The sequence below is a fragment of the Peromyscus maniculatus genome, chromosome 4 (assembly GCF_049852395.1).
Source record: "Peromyscus maniculatus bairdii isolate BWxNUB_F1_BW_parent chromosome 4, HU_Pman_BW_mat_3.1, whole genome shotgun sequence".
NCBI lineage: Eukaryota > Metazoa > Chordata > Mammalia > Rodentia > Cricetidae > Peromyscus > Peromyscus maniculatus.
In genome coordinates, this window is record NC_134855.1 from 36,598,500 (window position 1) to 36,619,121 (window position 20,622).

Sequence of the window (20,622 nt, forward strand, 5' to 3'; positions counted from 1 at the left end):
TGCAGAGAACAGAACATGCCGCAGGTGGTGTATTGAACCAGGCCTGGCTTTTGACACGAAATCTCAGGAAGTGTGCTCCAGACACGAGTTAAACATCAGGTGCCCAGATTTTAAATCGAAGGTCGATTTAAAATCTGGCGATAAGCTGATTTTGAAGTCAGCTTTCCTATCGGGCCTTCCTTTTAATGGGACCGTTTGTTTTGTCAGTGCCCGGAGGACACATATCCACCATGGCCCAGCCATGGCTTCTTTTTCTGTGAGTTGAGGAAATTCTTGTGACTCCCAGGGTAAAATGTTGCAAAGACTACCCCAGAATTCAGATCCTTGTAAGCGAAATCCACGAGAGTCTGGGTGTCAGGGTTTTATTAAGAATGAAATGGAGAAGTACACTCACGAACACAGGATATGGTAAATCCAGATGCAGAGTCCCTGGAAAGCTGGGGACAATCACACAGTGCTTCACCACCCATGGGAGAGCTCACCCCTGGACTCCCTCAGCTCTTAAAGGGCCACTTCGGCAGAGGGAAAGCCACGCCCTAGGGTTTGCACCCCCAAAGCCATCAGCAGAGTGGGTTCCCACAACAGATCCTACTTCACCTTGAGGAGCCTGAGTAAATAAATTCCTGTTGTTTGCAGTCTTTGGTCTGCTGTCCTTGACAGATTGTTACTGACAGAGTGGGCAGGGCTTCTGTGATTTGTATTATTACGGGAGTTCCATCGCCTCATTCAGCACCTCCTAGCTTCAGCTTCCTATCTGAAAACTGGAAAAATAGTAATAGTTATTTCACAGGGCTGTTATGAGGATTAAGTGAGAGGTGGCATAGAAACCGCCCAGGCCCCAGCCCAGCCCAGGGGGATCTGAGGCAGGCACCCCCCCCCCCCCCACCAGTCCTTCAGATTTCCATTCTAGATTGAATGTGGTTATTATTTTTGAAAGTGGTCATTTTGAGCTTAGTAAAAAGCTTTAAAATTTGATTCCCTACCGCTATTGATTTCAAATACCATGCTTGTTTCAGGCAGATTAACTTTTTTTTTTTTTTAATCTTTCATACCCTGTGCCTCATACTTCCTTTCTCAGAACGTGAGAACAGAACAGCCTGGAAACACGAAAGCCCAGCCTGTTCTGAAGGCCAGCATTTTCAGTCTTAAAAGGTCGCTCTGTTGACCATGCTAGATGGGGTTCTGGTGATACCGCCTTTTGAGCTGTCTGCCAGTTTTCTGTGCTACTGTGTGTGCATTTAATGGTCCATTAGAGCACAGGAATTAAAAAACAATATTTACTATGCATGAATGTTTGCCTGAATGCAAATGCAGTGCCCTGTGCTCACAGAGGCCGCCTGAGGGCGTCAGATGTCTGGAACTGGAATTACAAATGGTTATGAACTATTCTGTGGATGCTGGGAATTGAATCTGGGTCTTCTTCAAACATAGCAAGTGCTCTTAACTGCTAAGCTGTCTTTCCAGCCCTGAACACAGGGTATTTCAAATTTGGCCTCACTCTGAACTTGTGATTCCTAGTAAGGAAAGCCAGCCAAGAAGCCAGGGTAGTTGGGAATCACACTATGTTCATTTGATGTTGCTAGAACAAGCCTTTCCTCTCCCTTCTCAACTCTAAGCATAATCGACTGTGTTTTTCATCAGTCTGACCTCAGTATCTGATATAAACAGCTTATGAAGGGAAGTGCTTTAGTCTGCTCACAGTTTCCATGAATCATGGTAGGAAACACAAAGGCTTTATTCACGATGGTGAAAGCACTTTGCACAGGTTGCTCAAAACGGTCCACGAAGAGGAAAGCAGAGCAGGACCTGAGCCAGGCTATGTGACCTTCAACGGTCCATCCCCAGTGATCTGCTTCTGCCAGCTAGGCCTCCCCAACTGAAAGCTCCATATCCCACCCCCACAAGAAAAAGCAGCACTAGCTTGGAGACCAAGCATTTAGATCACGAGCCTGGAGAGGGGAGGCTGGAGAGATGGCTCAGTGGTTAAGAGCACTGACTGCTCTTCCAAAGATCCTGAGTTCAATTCCCAGCAGCCACAAGGTGGCTCACAACCATCTATAATGGAATCTGATGTCCTCTTCTGGCCTGCAGGTATATATGCAGACAGAGCACTCATACATGAAAAATTAATTAAAAAATACATGAGTCTGTAAAGAACATTTTAGATTCAAAACAAAATATCCCTTTCCTGGTCTTCAAAGACTCCCATAATATAAAGGATGACCCTAGCTGAGACTCCTAGCAATAGTGGATAGGTAGCCTGAACTGGCCATCACCTGTAATCAGATATTAACTACCCAATTACCATCAAAGAGCCTTCATCCAGCGACTGATGGAAACAGATTCAGAGATCCACAGCCAAGCCCTGGGCCGAGTTCAGGAATCCTGTTGAAGAGCAGGAGGAAGGATTGTATGAGTCAGGGGGTCAAGGTCATCACAAGGGAACTCTTAGAAACTACTAATCTGGACTCATAGGAACTCACAGACTCTGGACTGACAGCTGGGGAGCCTGCATGAGACTGACCTGGGCCCTCTATATACATGTGACCGTTGTCTAGCCTGATCTACTTGGGAGACTCCTGGGGGTGGAAGCAGAGCCTGTCCCTAACGCTTTGGCTGGCTTTCAGGAACCTATTTCTCATACTGGGTTGCCTTGCCCAGCCTCTTAGTACAGGGGGAGGAGCTTGGTCCTACCCAACTTGATATGCTGTGCTTTGTCGGTCCCCATGGGAGGCCTGCCCTTTTCTGAATGGAGACAGAGGAGGAGTGGATGGGGGAGGGGCAGAAGGGAGGTGGGAGGAGGGAATGAGAAGAGAGGAGGGAGGGAAAACTTCAATCCTAATGTAAAATAAATGAATGCATTTAATAATAATAATAATAATAATAATAATAATAATAATAATAATAATAATTTTTAAAAAGCACTTAAATACAATGAGGGAGCCCACAAAGGTTTCCTAGTGAGATCTGAGCTTGCTTTACCAGCAGGACTGCATAAGAGGATGATTGGACCACGGGCCTGGGTACCAGGTGTTTGGAAGGGTCTACACTTGGTTGTATCTAGCAGGGGGAGGTCTTTTGCCTCGACCCTTGGCATTGTTAGAAAAAGCCCTTTTGAATAAAGTTCTGGGCCGGTGAATTTTGACCCAGGTCCTCCCAAAGCTCTCCTGTGTTTCTGTCTGTCCCATCTCTGCTATCTTTCTGTCTACTAATTCCTTATGCCTCTCTCCTCCTCGTTGGAACCCTGTAAAAGGTGGGGGCGGGCCCTTCACAATACAGCTTAAAGAGGCCCCGTAATTTTAACAGTTTCAACACTGTTTAAATGTCAGAGTTCAAATTCTTTTCTAAGGTTCAAGAAGAACACTGTATCAGTGAGCCTGTGTAAACTAGAAAGACTATTTTTCCAATATACAATGACATGGAGTGACCTTTTCTATTTTAAAATGAAGGAACAGGAGACTAGCAAGGAAAGGCTAGACCAACACAAGACCAAAGCCTAAAAGGGAAGCGTTAAATCCTGGAGCTTTCCTGACTGTCATCCTGGGAATGTGAAGATGTGATGTGAGCTCCAGTGGGCTTGAATGACCCTGGAGCCTAGCTGCTTGCACTCCACAGGCCTTTCTGGTGGGCTGACTCCGCCCAGTTTCTGGAGTTCTCAGCAGATGTTCTACCCTCCTGGCACTTCCAACTTCTTGGTATCTCCACTACAGCCTCCCAGGCTCTTCCTGCTGGGAATCTGAGCCTGTGTGCCTTGTCTGGAATAGACTTTCCTTAAAGATCTTGGTGCAAGCCTCCATGACCAAGTAATTCTCAGTTCTGAATGTTTAAAAAAAAAAAAAAAAACAGTCCCATGTGGCCAACACGAAGTCACTACTAGCTGGAACAATATCAGGACCCTCTTGAAGCATGGCTGCAGTGGGTCACTGAATGCCTGGGTGGCTGGGTCTCTCAAGAGTCTTGTAGAGCATGTTTCCTACCGTTTCAGGGCAAATCACCTGGATTGTCGCTCATGACGTTCATCTAACCCCTGACTCTTTTAAAAATATTTTTCTCCTCCACATTTTGTTCCAAATTTTCACTGTAAATTTACTTTAAAGTAGTCACAAATACCTAGGTCATAGATTGCACTTTGTGCTGCCTTGAGATTGCCTTCACCAAAGTATTTACCTTTGAGTTCAGCCTCACTCAAAATGTTAGAATATAGACAATGTAGATAAATAGTTTCCAGAATGGAATGCAAATGTCAACTAGTCCAGTTCCCAACGGAGTCCTTTGCATCTGAAGTCTTTTGAACCTGGCCCTCACTGCCCACATTTTCAGCAATCTGATACTATGAGCTTCAACAACTGCCCATTAATCTTTGATAACAGCATTCTAAGGGTTTCCTGGTTTGCATCCCCAAACTTCAGATTCTCAAGAGTTAGTTCTAAAGGTCTAAAAACCACATGGTTAGGCTTCCTTACGACAATAAAAACCACTTCTTTGGTCCCAAATTTCTATATTTGTCTCTTTTGTGTCACTGTGATCCCAATGCCAGACTAAAATAACAAGAGGGACAAAGATCTGTGTGGGCTCATGGTTTCCAAGAGTTTTGGGGTATCGTGGCAGCAATGGCATAGAGCGGCAACTTAGTTTATGGTTGTGGGAGAGAAGTGCTGGAGGCTGTTCCCATCATGACAGACCAGAACTCAGAAAGTCACCCCTCTAATGGCTTCCCTCCACCAGTGAGGCCCACCTCCTAAATGTTCAGTAGTCTTTCAAAATAGTGTCATTAGCTGGGGACCAAGTGTTAAAACATGAATTTGTGGGTGATGTTTCATTTTCAAGTCATAACACACATGTAGGATAGAGGACATGCTTCTACCAGGTGGCAGGTATGACACTTCCCATGCGGAGTCTCCATGTACCTGGAAACAACTTCTGTGGGATGGTTGGCGACAGTCAAGCCATTCTTATGCATCAGTGTTCACATGACTTGAAACTTGCTATTTTTTTTAAATGCTTTCGATTTATTTGTGTGTGAATGTTTGTCTATGTGCATGTATATATGTGCATCATGTTTGCCTGTATCTACAGAGGTCAGACAAGGAGATTGGGTCCCCTGGAACTGGAGTTACAGATGGTTGTGAGCTACCATGTGGACATTGGGAACTGAACTTGGGTCCTTTGCAAGAGCAGCCATTGATCTCCATCACTGAGCCATCTCTCTGGCCTCTGAAACTTGTTCATTTATTTACTAGTTTACACCCTTGTCCCAAGAAAGATCCATTGTTTATAGATATAATATATGAATATAATTCTAGAAAAATGAAATTTTATAAATGAAGAAGTGTTAAGTCCTAAAGGAAACCTGTACTTTATAACTTCATAGAGATCCTAAATGTCAGTGTTCTATGGGTCTTGAAAAAAAATCTATCACTGTTTTGGTTTGTTTGTTTGTTTATTTGTTTTTCAGAAACAGAGCTTCTCTGCGTAGCCCTGGCTATCCTAGAACTAACTTTGCAGACCAGGCTAACCTTGAACTCACAGAGATCTGCCTGCCTCTGGCTCCCAAGTGCTGGGATTAAAGGAGATTGCTACCACCATCCACCCCTATCATTATTTTTTATTTCTTAATCACAAACAGAATTATGAAGACTTTTCCAACATGACCATGAGTTATCATTGACAGGTTGAAATCTTGTGGGAGGATTGAGAAGTGCTGGAATCCTCCCCAGAGTCCCAACATGGGTTGGCCTCCACAAGACCACTCTCAATAGTAACTTTTTCATGGTAAAGGCTTCATCTACCACCACCCTGCAAGGCCTTGCTCAGAAGTCAAACACAGACAACCTTGCATTGTTACAAAACAGCAGAGAGACGAGTACCTTGAAGAATGGTTGCATGATGCTTTTATTTACCAGTGCTATGGAATAATCCTTTTACACACTATACATATGTATTACTCTAATTGGTTTTATAAAGAGCTGACTGTCCAATAGCAAGGCAGGAGGTTTAGGTGGGAGACCCAAACTGAAATGAAGGGTGGAGTCACCAGCTAGATGCAGAGGAAGCAGGAGATGAATATACTGTGCTGAAAAAAGATACCACCATGGGGTAGAGCACAGATAAGAAATATGTGTTAATTTAAGTTGTAAAAGCTAGTTAGTAACAAGCCTAAGCTATCAGTCAATCATTTGTAACTAATAATAAGTCTCTGTGTGGTTATTTGGGACAGAGCTGACTGGCAGGACAGAGAAAGTGTGCCAACAATCAGGTGTGTAATTCTTTGTCTGACAATAACTATAATGGATGTGATCAATTTGAAACATCACTAAGATTTTTTTCTTTCTGTGTGCACGGTTGTGTTAATGACTTTGTGTGACTGTGACTACAATAGCAAAGAATCACAGAGGAGTGATTCATTGAGGCTTACAGTTTCAGAGAGTTTGAGTCCGTGTCTCTGGAAGGCATTGTGGAGCAGCACAGCCCGTAGCACCCATAATTTGTAGCAGAGGCCGGTTTATGTCCCAACAAATCAGAGATGGAGGCAGATATCAGAGCTTGAGTTGGGTTTACTTCCACCAGTGAAGCCCCTCTCCCTGTTAGCAGACCCTGCCCAAACTGCACATTCAAATCATGAACCTGTTGAAGGCATTTCCAGCTCAAACCACAACAATGCCCCCTTTCCTGTCCATATTTCCATTTATGGGAATTACAGGAGAGAATTGGGATTCTTTGAGTGGGACTTTTGAGCCCCTAGTGGGGTGATATACAAAAAAAAACAAGGATTTTAAGCATTGTTGTGCTTCTATCAACACATCAAAACCAAGGTCTGGTGGACTTGAAACTGTTGATTACTAACTAGAAAGTAGAGAGAATTCAGGATATGGCAGTGGAAACACACAGGCAGGAAAAAAGAAGTCGAGGGGGGAGCTCACCTTCTAGTTCAAAAGAAAGCAAACGGAGAAACACAGGAGTTACTGCTCACTCTAGGGGATGAATGTTAAGGGAGAGGAAATAACTACACATCCATGGAGCCATACCTCAGCCCACGAAGCCTAGAGCAGGGGGCCTGAATCCTTCCACCTGGCTCTGAAGAGGCTTCAAGGCAAGGAGAAGCTATCCACTGCATCCAAGCCACAGCCAGCACATTTAGAAAAAGCTTCATGGGCCACTAAGGTAGTGGTTCTCAACCCATAGGGTGAGACCCCTTTGGGGGGTTGAATGGCCCTTTCACAGGGGTCACATATCAGATATCCTGCATGTCAGATATTTATATTATGATTCATAACAGTAGCAAAATTACAATTATGAAGTAGTAACAAAAATAATTTTATGGTTGGGGGTCAAGGGTTGCAGCATTATGAAGGTTGGGAACCACTACACTAAGGCTAGAGAGCCTAGCTGTCTCTCAGAACCCATAGACTACATCTAAGTAGCCCCAGATTCCTCACAAAAGCCACAAACAACCCTTGACATGCCACCTGACCAAAAAGAAATCAAAGAATGGTAAAAGAGCCCTCTTCTTCATTGCCAAGAAATCAAGGAAACTCCTTCATACCCACATCACTCAATTATTGTCATCTTGAAGTGACATTAATAGTGTGTGGGAGACCAGCTCCCACTCCCCGCCCCCTTCAGGGTACTCTTGAGGAGTGAGGGATAAGAGATTTAGATAGACACATAGAGGAGAGAGAGACAGATGTAGATGTAACCAATCGTCTTATTAAAATAAGAAACACAGAGCCAATGTAAAAGAGAAAGCCGAGAGGTCAGAGCTCAGAGATAAAATCTTACCTCCTGCAGTGCTCCTAACTTCCCCGAGAGAGAGCTACTTCCTGTTTGTCTGTGTTTAAATAGTCTTTCTGTTCTGCCTTCTCATTGGTTGTAAACCCAACCACATGACTGCCTCATCACTGCCTGTAAGTACCGCCCTCCAGGTCTTAAAGGCGTATGTCTCCAATACTGGCTGTATCCCTGAACACACAGAAATCTACCTAGCTCTTCTAACCATCACGCTCTTGCTATGGCTCTAATAGCTCTGACCCCAGGGCAACTTTATTTATTAACATAAAATTAAAATCACATTTCAGTACAAATAAAATATCACCATAGACAGAGACAGAGACAAAAACACAGGTTAGCCTCAGGAGGGCCTGGATCCTAATCCACCGCTGCCTTCTGTCTCTGCTAAAGGGCTTTTAAAGGAATGCCAAAGGGTGAGGCAAAAGACCTCCCTCTAGCACAGCCAAATGCAGACCCTTCCAAATACCTGGTAACCACGCACATAGTCAATCATTCTCCGTATGCAGCCCGGCTGGGAAAAGCAAGCTCAGCTCTCACTAGGAAACCTCTATGGACCCCAGCAATAGTGGAGTAGTGTCAGGGGGAAGCCAGATGTACTAGCATTTCTCTTAAAGAAAGTGAACAGGAAGTTGAAAGTCACTTCCCTGACTTCCAGGAGGATGGGAAATGGCGAGAAAGACTAAATGGGTAGTAGAAGATAAGGGATCTTTGGGAGGCTTTGCGTCCAGCACAGAGAAAATGTATTATTAAAGGAGTTAAGGCATCCATTCATTAAGTGTGACTATTGCAAGTGTATTATAATCAGTGACACCTTGTTTTGGCATTTAATTTTTGAAATTTGATTTTTCAAAAAGGTCGCCAGTGCTGTTCTGTAGCAAATGCTTGGGCATGAAAACCGGGTAGCACTAACTAATGGGGTTTCTGGAGTTTTTAAGGAAAAAAAAAGTCACAGCATTAGGGGGCAATGTATCCACGATATACGGGAGAGAACCACGGATGAAGAAGGAAAGGCAGATCCAAAGATCAAGAAAGCTTTACCGCTTGACACAAGGAGAAGCTGCTGCAGATACAGCCACCCCATGTGTTGTGACATCAGGAAGGCCAGCTCGAGAAAGGCAGAAATGCCTGTCTTCTCTGTTCACGGATTGCAACTGTTTTTGCCAAAGAAACCAGAGAAGTAAGAACCGCCTTACTCATGCCTTTATCTGTAGCATTTCCCGGGCGTCTTGGGCACAGTATGTACTCAGTTACTGTTACTGAATGAAAAGGGGGAAATGTAAATAAACTGCGCAGCCCCAGAGTGGATAGACTAAGACAGTTTTAGAGCTCCTTTAACCATTCACGATCAGTTGGGGAATCTGGTTTGAAAGAGTACGTTCCCACTGCTGCCCCATGCCTGCCCTTAGCCACTCACCCTGACGAAGGAAAGCGGGATTGGAGTACTGCACATTGCCATTATGAGGGCAAGCCTACAAGCTTATTCGTGCATGTCGGGGGTGTGTTATTTCGAAGACAGGGTAACTTGCTGAAGCCTACCATCTACCTGCACAACCAGGCTGGGCACCTTGGGAAGCATCCTGACGATTGTGACTCATAGCACAGTAAAAACATATTACTAAATGAGTTAAGGTGGCCATGATAAGGTGTGATTATTGAAAGTGGATTATAGTTAGCGGCATGTATTTTGGCACTTGATTTTTAAAATACTAGAACCCCCCCCCCCCCCGGCCCCCTCCCACAAAGTCACTAGTAGAGCTGTTCTGTTGCAGATACTTAGACATAAAAACCATATAGCACTAACAGTGTTATCAGAGTTTGAAAAGCAAACTCCTTTTCAGGGTAACAGAACACTGCCTTAGAAGGTGGGTCGGCAGGATTTTAACTCCACACGTGTATGTCTCCTAGACTCGGTAGAAACTGCAGCTGCTGAGGAGAGACCGAAAGTCAGCCAGCTGAACATCCGGGGTCCGGAGGCTGAACTAAGCCTGGGAGGAACCAGTCTAGGATGGAGGATTTCCAGGTGCTGACATAGCACTGTGGAGGGAGGCTGGCAGAAGTGTCCGCTGCAGCTCAGACACCACAGAGCGGACTCTGGTGGAGCTAATGCAGGACCTTCCTGATCCACGCTGTAAGGCGTCATAAGGCTTTGCTGGAACATGGCCTGTGTTTGCACAATACCAGGGCCGTGCCCGAGTTGACCTCTTTGCATGCTTTCCAAAAACAAAACTTTCCCCCTTCCTGTTAGACTGACAGGCCTTCAGGTCACAGCGCACTATAAGAGTATGAATTAGTCTATAGAAGACTGAAATCAGGAGAGAATAACTTCCGATTTCTCAAAAGACATCAGTTGATACTGTCCTTTCACAGACTCTCCAAGTCTGTTCTAAACCCCCTTACATGATGACTACTGATCTCAACGACCAGGCACAGAGGAGAGTTGTTATAATGGAGCACATATACTTTAGCTTGTTCTATCTGACATTATTAGTGACCAGGATCACTGGTTGACAGAATCTGCACTGGAGATAGACATGTTAATTACCCTAATTGGTTCACAGAGGTAATTAATCACAAATGGCTAATTAGCTAATGCTTTCACCCGTCAGAAGCAGTGGTAAATGCCAAGTGTAATTTGGTGGTCTTCCTCATTATCCCCTAAAGATAAATGAAGAGATATGGCATATGTAAAACTAAATGAAGGGCTGGGTGACAATCAGTGGACATTAGAGTCTCAATGTTGTCAATGACTGTTGGGAAAGAACAGCTGGTATACTAGCTTGCAGTGTCAGAGGCTTGAGATGTACAAATAATTATAAGCTACAGCAAGGAGCTAAGGTCCCAAGTTCCAAGACAACGGGTTTATTTTGTCTCATACCTATCATTACCTTTTCTAAGATAACTTTCAAAATGGTTCTTGGAAAATTTGGGTAAAATTATAAATGCCTGGTGGGCAGTGGCCATGGCAGGGCTTACGTTACTTTGGTTATTCCCCAACATGCATTTGCCTTCCCATTCTGAAAACTTTGTTGGCTGTCTACCAGGAACCAAAAGAAGCAACAAAAAAAAAAGTTTTGAGGGCTTTCACAAAATAGTTTTCACCTTAAGTTAAGATCCCGGATATTCAAAATTAATCAAGACCAGATAAACAATTTAAATAGACCTATAACCCCTAAAGAAATAGAAGCAGTTATTAAAAGTCTCCCAACAACAACAACAACAACAACAACAACAAAAAAGCCCAGGGCCAGAGGATTTCAGTGCAGAATTCTACCAGAATTTCAAAGAAGAGCTAATATCAATACTCTTCAAATTGTTCCACATAACAGAAATAGGAGGAACATTGTCAAATTCTTTTTATGAGGCTACACTTACCCTGATACCCAAACCACATAAAGATGCAACAAAGAAAGAGAATTACAGATCAATTTCCTTCATGAACATTGATGCAAAAATTCTCAATAAAATACTGACAAACCAAATCCAAGAACACATAAAAAAAAAATCAACCACCATGATCAAGTAGGCTTCATCCCAGAGATACAGGGATGGTTCAATATACAAAAATCTGTCAATATAATCCATCATATAAATAAACTAAAAGAAAAAGACCACATGATCATCTCATTTGATACTGAAAAAGCCTTTGACAAAAGCAATACCCCTTCATGATAAATGACTTGGAGAGATCAGGGATACAAAGAATATACCTAAACATAATAAGGGCAATTTACAGCAAGCCAACAGGCAACATCAAATTAAATGGAGAGAAACTCAAAGTGATTCCACTAAAATCAGGAACAAGACAAGGCTGTCCACTCTCCCCATATCTATTCAATATAGTACTCGAAGTTCTAGCTAGAGAAATAAGACAACAAAGGGAGATCAAGGGGATACAAACTGGGAAGGAAGAAGTCAAACTTCTCTATTTGTAGATGTTATGATGATATACATAAGTGACCCCAAAAATTCTACCAGAAAACTCCTACAGCTGATAAACACCTTCATTAATGTGGCAGGATATAAGATTAACTAAAAAAAATCAGTAGCTCTCCCATATACAAATGATAAATGGACCAAGAAAGAAATCAGAGAAACATCACCCTTTACAACAGCCACAAATAATATAAAATATCTTGGGGTAACTCTAACCAAACAAGTGAAAGACCTGTATGACAAGAACTTTAAGTCTTTGAAGAAAGAGATTGAAGAAGATATCAGAAAATGGAAAGATCTCCCATGTTCATGGATAGATAGGATTAAATGACAATCTTATCAAAAGAAATCTTCAGATTCAAAATGCAATTCCCATCAAAATCCCAACACAATTCTTCACAGACCTCAAAAGAATAATACTCAACTACATATGGAAAAACAAAACAAAACAAAAAACAGGATAGTCAAAATCATCCTGTACAATAAAAGAACTTCTGGAGGTATCACCACCCATGACTTCAAGCTCTACTACAGAGCTATAGTAATAAAAACAGCTTGGTATTGGCATAAAACACATGTGGATCAATGGAATCAAATTGAAGACCCTGATATAAATCCATACACCTCTGAACACCTGATTTTTGACAAAGAAGTCAAAATTATACAATGAAAAAAAGAAAACATCTTCAACAAATGGTGCTGGCATAACTGGATATCTACATGTAGAAGAATGCAAATAGATCCATATCTATTGCCCTGCACAAAACTCAAGTCCAAATTGATCAAAGACCACAATATAAATCCAGTTACATTGAACCTGATAGAAGAGAAAGTGGGAAGTAGCCTTGAACACATTGGCACAGGAGACTACTTCCTGAATGTAACACCAGTAGCATAGACACTGAGATCGACAATTAATAAATGGGACCTCCTGAAACTGAAAAGTTTCTGTAAGGCTAAGGACACTGTCAGTAAGACAAAATGGCAGCCTGCAGAATGGGAAAAAAATCTTCACCAACCCCACATCCAACAGAGGGCTTATCTCCAAAATATATAAAGAACTCAAGAAACTAAACGTCAAAATTTCAACTAATCCAATTTTAAAAGTGGGGTACAGGTTTAAATGAATAATTCTCAACAGAAGAATCTCAAATAGCCGAAAAGCATTCAAGGAATTGTTCAACATCCTTAGTCATCAGGGAAATGCAAATCAAAACAACTCTGAAATACCATCTTAGCACCTGTCAGGATGGCTAAGATCAAAAACACTGAAGACAGCTCATGCTGGAGAGGATGTGGAGAAAAGGGAACACTTCTCCACTGCTGGTAGGAGTACAAACTTGTACAGCCACTTTGGAAATCGATATAGTGGTTTCTCAGAAAATCAGGAATCAATCTACATCGAGACCCAGCTATACCAATCTTGGGCATATACCCAAAGGATGCTCAATCATACCACAAGGACACATGCTCAACTATGTTCATAACAGCATTGTTTGTAATAGCCAGAATACCTAGCTGCCCCTCAACCGAAGAATGGATAAGGAAAATGTGGTACATTCACATGATGGAGTATTACTTAGCTGTAAAAAACAATGACCTCATGAAATTTGCAGGCAAATGGATGGAACTAGAAAAAAATCATTCTGAGTGAAGTAACCCAGACCCAGAAAGACAAACACAGTATGTACTCACTCATAAGTGGATATTTGGAGTAAACTAAAGGACAGCCAGACTGCAATCCACAGCTCCAAAGAGGCTAGATAACGAGGAGGGCCCAAAGAGGGACGCATGGATTTCCCTGGGAAGGGGAAATAGATCTCCTGGGTAAACTGGGGGTAGCAGTAGGGGAATGGGGGCTTGAGGGAGTGGGTTGGGGGCAGGGCGGACGGGGGGAGGGAAGTAAGGAAAGATGTGTTGATGGGAGGGTGCATTTCAGGGTTAGGGAGAAACCTGGTGCCAGGGAAACTCCCAGGAATCCACAAGGATGACCCCAGCTAACACCCCTAGCAATGGTGGGGAGGGTGCCTGAACTGGCCATCTACTATAATCAGATTGGTGGCTACCCTAATTGCCATGAAAGAGCTAGAACTGGAACTGATGGACGCAGATGCAGAGATCCACAGCCAAGCACTGGGCTGAGCTCCGGGAGTCATGCTGAAAAAAAAAAGGAGGAATTGTAGGAGCCAGGGGATTTAAGGTCATGATGGGGAAACCCACGGAGACAGCTGACCTGAGCGCGTGAGAGCTCACGGACTCTGGATCAACAGTTAGGGAGCCTGCATGTGACAGTTGTGTAACGTGGTGTGTTTGCAAGGCTCCTAGCAGTGAGATCAGGACCTGTCCCTGGTGCTTAGCTGGCTTTTGGGAACCTTTCCCCTATGCTGGATTACCTTGCCCAGCCTTGATGCAGGCGGGGAGGAGCTTGATCCTGCCTCAACCTGATGTGCCATGCTTTGTTCAAGTCCGTGGGAGGCCTGCCCCTTTCCACTGGAGATGAGGAGAAGTGGATGGGGAAGTGTGTAGATGGGAGGTGGAGGGGAGAGGAGGGAGGGGAAACTGTAGTTGGTATGAAAAATAAATAAAAAAATGTTAATTGGATTTTAAAAAAAGAAGAAGAAAAAAAAAAAGAAAGAAAGATCCAGGCTATTTGCTTCTTGGCTGTAATACATATTCTTAAAGAGAAATCCACACACATCAGGAAACGCCACATATCTTCTACTTGGCTCTTATGAATATTTTAAGTTCTGATTTGCTGAAAACCCACGATACTCATATTCTTGAAGCTCTGCCCCATACAGAATGTCAGCTGGTTCCCATAGGAACGGTGAGAGAAAGGGTCATGATGGAGTGGATTTCCTCACTCCTGAATGAAATGCACCAGCAAACAGTGAATCCATTCTTTCTCTCCCCCATTCCCTCCCTGCCTCTTTCCCTCCCTCCTCTTTCCCTTCTTTCCTTCCCTTCCTTCTTTTCACTCCTTCTTCTTCCTGAAGCAGGGATTGCTTTATACACACACTGTGGAACTCTGTAGACCAGGCTGCCACCAAGCTTCTAGCCCTCCTCCTGTCCGGACTCCTAAGTGCTGGGAGTGTAGGTCCGCACAGTCATAGCGGGCTACCGATGAACAGATTTCCTTAAAAACAGAAGGACACTATCTTTTCTGAAAATATTAAGCTATAATTCTTATTCTGCCTGCATTGACACTGAGAGGCATGGTTTAGTGGACATTGGCATCAACCTTGTATTTAGTTCACTGAAGAGGCCCTAGGAAAGCAGCTTTGTTTAATCATCAGACCTCCTGTATGAACTCAGAGGGCAAAGTCCCTAGAAAGGGGCTTTCTGAGGTCCTGACTTTGGATGTTTTCCTAACTAGTAACCACAAAGAACAAAAACAAACTGGCAAGTAGTGGGGAAGGATGGGAAAACGAAATATTTGAGAACTGAAAGTTCTCACGTGTGCTGGACACATTTTTGATGAGGTTGGCATGGAAGCCCAAAGCAGGCTTGTGTTCCTATACAGTTGTTTCAAAGCAAGTAAGTTGGTGTGTCACGCCAGCCCTCCGTTGGGCCCGAGGTCAGATGCCATGGAGAGGTGCAGTGATCAAAGCTAACGAGTTAACCAACCTGGTTAAAGAGAAAGGATGCCACACCTTCCCAAGGAGCCTATCTTCTTGGGGAATGATGGGCTGACAGCGAGGGTATCCTATAAAAGGCCATCCAGGGATGGTGTTTTGAAATTGGCAGAGAAGTTTAAGATGCTAAGGGAGATTTTAGAGGAAAACTTCAGAAGAAAACCTGAGTTTGAAGGGAAGCTGCTAATCTGACTTGGAGCTGTGCTGCTGTGATTAGATCTGTAATTTAACAGCGGTCCCTAATATTGCTATTTCCTGATATCTGTGCACCGCAGAGTATGGCTTCCATTTTACCTGCTTCTAATAGACCCATGAGACCGGACAAGAATGCCTATGAGGGGTGAGTAATTTTGATCTTTTCTTGTTTCGGGCAGGTGAGTGTCTCTTAGGTTTTATTTTAAGTGCCTGGAGTTTTATACATCTTTTCACAGTGGGCATTAAATAATTGGAATACTGTCCATAATACAAACCCACACAAAAGCACTGCAAATTTTTATTCTTTGATTCTCGCAGAGTTGGCAAGTTGGTTCATGTAAGAACATAGAGTGGAGGCTGGTGGGATAGCTTAGGGCATAAAAGTAAGAGGACAAGAGCAAGCTTGGCCACCAGAGTTCACTTCCCAGCATCCACGCAAAGGTGGAAGAAATGATTCCACCAAGTTATCCTGTGACCTCCACATGTGCCTCCTGCCATGTCCACCGCCACATAATTTTATAAAAAAATATATATATAATGAATAATACACATAGTAATAATAAATAAAAAAGAAAGAAAAAGAAAATAGGTCAAAAGAACACACAAAAACCCACAGGAGCAGACAAATTCAAAGTACAGCCTGGAATTCACTGTGCAGTGAACTCAGCATTTAATTCCAGGACCATAGGCTATACCTGAGAAATAACGAAAGGGTCCCACAATGCCTACGGCATTTTAACTGTGTTGAGTGTGTCATGGGGTAATTTCATACACTTTGTGATGGACGGACATGACATAGAATCAACTTCTGAAATACCATTGATACTATTCATCTCAAAAGTGGACATAAATCTGCCTAAGCTGCCTGCAAATTAAACTCTAACTTCTGCCTCAGGTTAACAGGACATAATAGCATTAGTCTTCGTGAGGCTTAAGGAATTTTTGCAAGGTCCCTCTGAATTGTGGGAAATGTCTTGTCGTGATGTCAGCATACCCACAGTGCTCCATTCCCAGGCTCACACAGACCCCTCCTGCCACCTTCTTTCCTTCAGAAATGAGAGAGATATGCAAATGAAGGCAAAGGAAAATGGAAAACCTCCCAGGTAGCATTTTTCTTTGGTGACCAATATTTAGAGCACAAGTTAGGAAAAGGTGTGAAGATAGGCTTTAAAAAAGGTTTTGAGGAGGAAACACTGTGTGTGTCGCGGGGGGGGGGGGGGGGGGGGGGGGGGGGCGGCTACTTAGTAGCAGCTAGAGATTTTAGAAAGAGCGACGCATTGGAAAAGCCAGCTTCATACAGGTTTGAATTTGGCATGAAGTCTCAGGCAAGCCTTTTCTCAATTTTGTAAAAATTCTGTAAACATTCATTTATTTGTTTTTTAGTTGAAAGTGATAATTGACATATATTTGTGGGCACAATGTGTTGGTGGGCTTTTGTTTGTGTGTTTGTGTTTGTGTGTTCGGTTGGCTTGCAGTGTTAGGAACTGAACTCAAGGCCTCATGAATACTAGATAAGAACTCTGCTAATGACTGTATCCTCATTCCAGCCAGAGATTTCCAGCTACGTATGCATTGTAGAAAATCCTATTGATCTAGCTAAAATATCCATCCCCTCACCAGTTTCTCATTGTTCGGTAGTAAGAATGATCAAAATTTATTTCACAGCAATTTTGAAGTCTTTATGTGTTCCCTGTGGTTACCAGGCAAGGCAGTGTAGATTGCTAAGCTTTCTTAGTGATTAGGAACAGTTTCTTTCCATGTAACTGTGTCTGTGTTCCCTTTAACCATCTCTTTCCCATACCTCCCTAGTGCCCAGCCTTTGATGTCCACCCCCTTCTCTCTGTTTTAGTGAGACCAACATTTAGAGTCCACATAGAGAGAGGTGGCATTGTTTGTCTTTCTGGGCTAATTTTATGCTTAGCATACTTCTAGTTCTATCCATGTCAGAAATGACAGAGTGTTCTTCTTTAGAAAAGCTGAGAGCCCAGTGAGATGGCTCAGGGGGTAAATAAACACTCGACACCAAGCCTGATGACCTGAGTCGGGTCTCTAGGACCCACATCATGGAAAGAGAGAAACGGATCCCACAAGTTGTCCTGGGACTTCCTACATGTGCTGTCATGCATACACATTCACACACACACACACACACACACAAATAAATAATTGTGAGAAAGCCTGAATAGTATTCCATTTTGAATATATTATAAATATATTTATAAACATATGCATTATACATATGTTTATATAATATAAAATATATTTATAGACATATATTCACAATATATATAAAAATGTCAGTAACTATATATATATATCACTATTATATATATATCACTATTAGAAATAGTGCTATAATAAACATGGAGTATAGGTATTGCTCTGACACACCAATCTCGATTCTTTTGGACCCATAACAAAAAGTGAAATTTCTGTACCATATGATATTTCTATTTTAGTTTGCCCCCATAATTTTTTCCCAGACTAGCCATATTAATTTACACTTCCACCAATAATATACAAAGTTTCTCTTGTCTCTAGACCTCGTCAGCATCTGTTATCAGTGGACATTGATAATAATGCCAATGAGTGTGAAGAGACAGCTCATTGTTTTTAATTTTCATTTCCCTAATGAATATCAATATTGAAAACTTTAAAATATACTTGTTGACTTTTTGAATCTTCAAGAATGTCCAAATCTTTGGGCTATGCTTAACTATATTTTGCTCCCTTGCTATTGAGTTATTGAACTTGGATAAAGGGCTCCTGTCAGATGTTTAGTTTGCAAATACTTTCTCCCAACCCCTGGGTTGGGTCTTCACTATGGTTGTTTCCTTTGCTAGGCAGGAGGTTTTAGTTAGGTATAACCCCATTTGTTTATGTGTTTGTTTGTTTTGCCTTTTACTGTGAGTCATACCTCATTTGGAAAAAAAAAAAAAAGTGACCACTTTCTAAACTACCTGAGTGACCACTTCCCAAACAAACATGGAGTCTCTGTGGTTTTCCGTGACACGGCTTCAGGTCTTAACAAGTGCAGCTGCTGCCTATTCTGAGTTGACATTTGGACACGGTGCACGATCAGGTTCAGTTTCATTCTTTTGCAGGTGGAGATCAGGTTTTCTCAACACCACTTACTGAAAAGCTTTTCCTTTCTTCATTGTGTGTTCTTGGCGGCCTTGTCAAATACCAGCTGTCCATCAGTAACTGGCTCTGTTCCTGGGTCTACCATCGTGGCTCCTTCATTGATGTCCCCGTGTCACACTGATTTGATTGCAGTCATTTGTGGGTTTTTGTTTGGCATAGGCTGGCTTGAAACCTTCTATGTAGCCTAAGGTAGCCTCGAACTTAGGATCATTCTCTCTCACCTTCCCTAATGAGCAACCAGACATCAAGGAAATCTAAAGGATACCTCCAAAGTGTGTTAAGACAGTTATCCTCAGTCTTTCTAATGCTGTGATCCTTTAATACAGTTCCTCATGTTGTTGTGACCCCCAACCATAAAATCATTTCATTACCACTTCATAGCTGTAATTTTGTTACTGTTATCAATCATAATGCAAATATCTGCTATGCAACCCTATGGGGGTTGCAACCCACAAGTTGAGAACCACTGGTTAGGGGACTATCATAACAAATATCATACAAGAGAATGTAATTAATGACTATGTTTCTTGAGATTTTTCTTCTTGAATACAGAAAAGGTGGAGGTCAGTAGTTTTAGAAGCTCTAAGGCCAGGTGTCCTTGACAAATTGAATCAGAAATCCTAAGAAGGGGCCAAGGTATGAGCACTCTTTAAAGTCCAGCTAGTGATTTCAATGTGTGGTTAGAATTTAGCTCCATATTATAGGTGTACACTGCCTCATACTTTGTATTTCCACTCAAGATTGTAATGTATCTAGCTTTGTTATTTTAAAGACACTGAGAACACACACACACACACACACACACACACACACACACACACACACAACAAAAGTCCAAACACCTATTAGAACTGATAAATTTGGTGAAGTTGTAGGTTATAAACTCAGCAAGGGAAGATTAACATTGTTTCCATATACTAACATGAAACTACCTGGAAATGAACTTAATGAAATAATCTCAACTAAGCAGAGTAAAAGTTTGTATACTGAAAACCATAGAATGTTGGTGAAAGAAATTCAAGACAACGTAGAAGGCATAAAGAGGTGAATGGATAGCTCACGTTTGTAGACAAGAAGACTTGATACTGGTGAATTATTCATACTACACAAAGTGGCCTACAGATTCAAAATAATTCAAATCAAGATTCTAATGTCCTTCTTCACAAAAATAGAACAATCCTAAACAATCCATTTGTATGCAACCAGAAAAGATTCAAATGGCCAAAAAGCCTTCTTTGGTTGCTGACAGAATAATCGTCTTAGACGTGCTTTTCTGTGGGCCAGGAGACAAGAATCTCCATCAATATCAGACTCCAGTAGGCTTTAAAGTTCCCCCAGAGGTTCTGATGAGCAGTTCAAGAGTCGCTGCAGATGAATGAGTGTGTCTCTTAGTGTTATGGTCTGTAGACTCAGTAGGAAATCCAAAGGAAAATCTTATGATCATGAAATCAGCTTTGGCAGAATGAAATAAAAACTAAAATTGAATTTGGAAGAGAAAGTGAGTGGTGGTGTTTCTCATACTCTAGTGTGCATGTGAATTACTAGGGGTTATTAAAATGCAGGTTTTGAGTCAATGGTTCCAGGTGGAAACGTGGTTTGCCTTTCTAACCAGCTTCCTGAGCTAGGCTGAGATGCTGCTGAAGCTTGACTCAGCACATTCTGCATTGCGCAGAGGAGTGGGGTGGGGGTTGGGGGTGGGAGTGGGGGGATGGAACTTTCTCCTCCTAGCTGCAGCAAGGAGGTTATCTGTCCTGCTTCGGATGCAGGAGCTTGTTCTGAAGTGACAGTACAGCAACCCCATGAAGTTCTCTTTATTCCCCCACCCCAAACGAGATATGACTCACAAGCTAATTAAGAACCTGTTACTTCTAATGTTTTTAAGGAGGAAAAAAAAAACTAGTAGTATTTTGTTCCACTTTCTGAACAG

The 20,622-nt window shown here is 42.4% G+C and overlaps 1 protein-coding gene and 1 long non-coding RNA gene across 3 annotated transcripts in view; one reads left to right on the forward strand and one right to left on the reverse strand.

Moving 5' to 3' along the window:
- Nucleotides 1-347: 347 nt before the first annotated feature.
- Nucleotides 348-20,622, reverse strand: part of LOC121828641 (uncharacterized) — a 67,886-nt gene continuing 47,611 nt past the window's right edge. Inside the window, exons 3-4 of the long non-coding RNA XR_006071097.2 lie at nucleotides 2,306-2,385; nucleotides 348-761 (exon numbers count right to left, since the gene is read on the reverse strand). This is a non-coding gene — a long non-coding RNA (uncharacterized LOC121828641). The remainder of the gene's footprint in view (nucleotides 762-2,305; nucleotides 2,386-20,622) is intronic.
- Nucleotides 15,138-20,622, forward strand: part of Upp2 (uridine phosphorylase 2) — a 36,938-nt gene continuing 31,453 nt past the window's right edge. The window contains exon 1 of one of the 2 annotated variants that reach the window (XM_006984647.4): nucleotides 15,138-15,696. In XM_006984647.4, the coding sequence (XP_006984709.1) occupies nucleotides 15,635-15,696 (62 nt within the window). In that variant the 5' untranslated portion in view covers nucleotides 15,138-15,634. The remainder of the gene's footprint in view (nucleotides 15,697-20,622) is intronic. The other variant, XM_042275312.2, reaches the window with a different exon arrangement.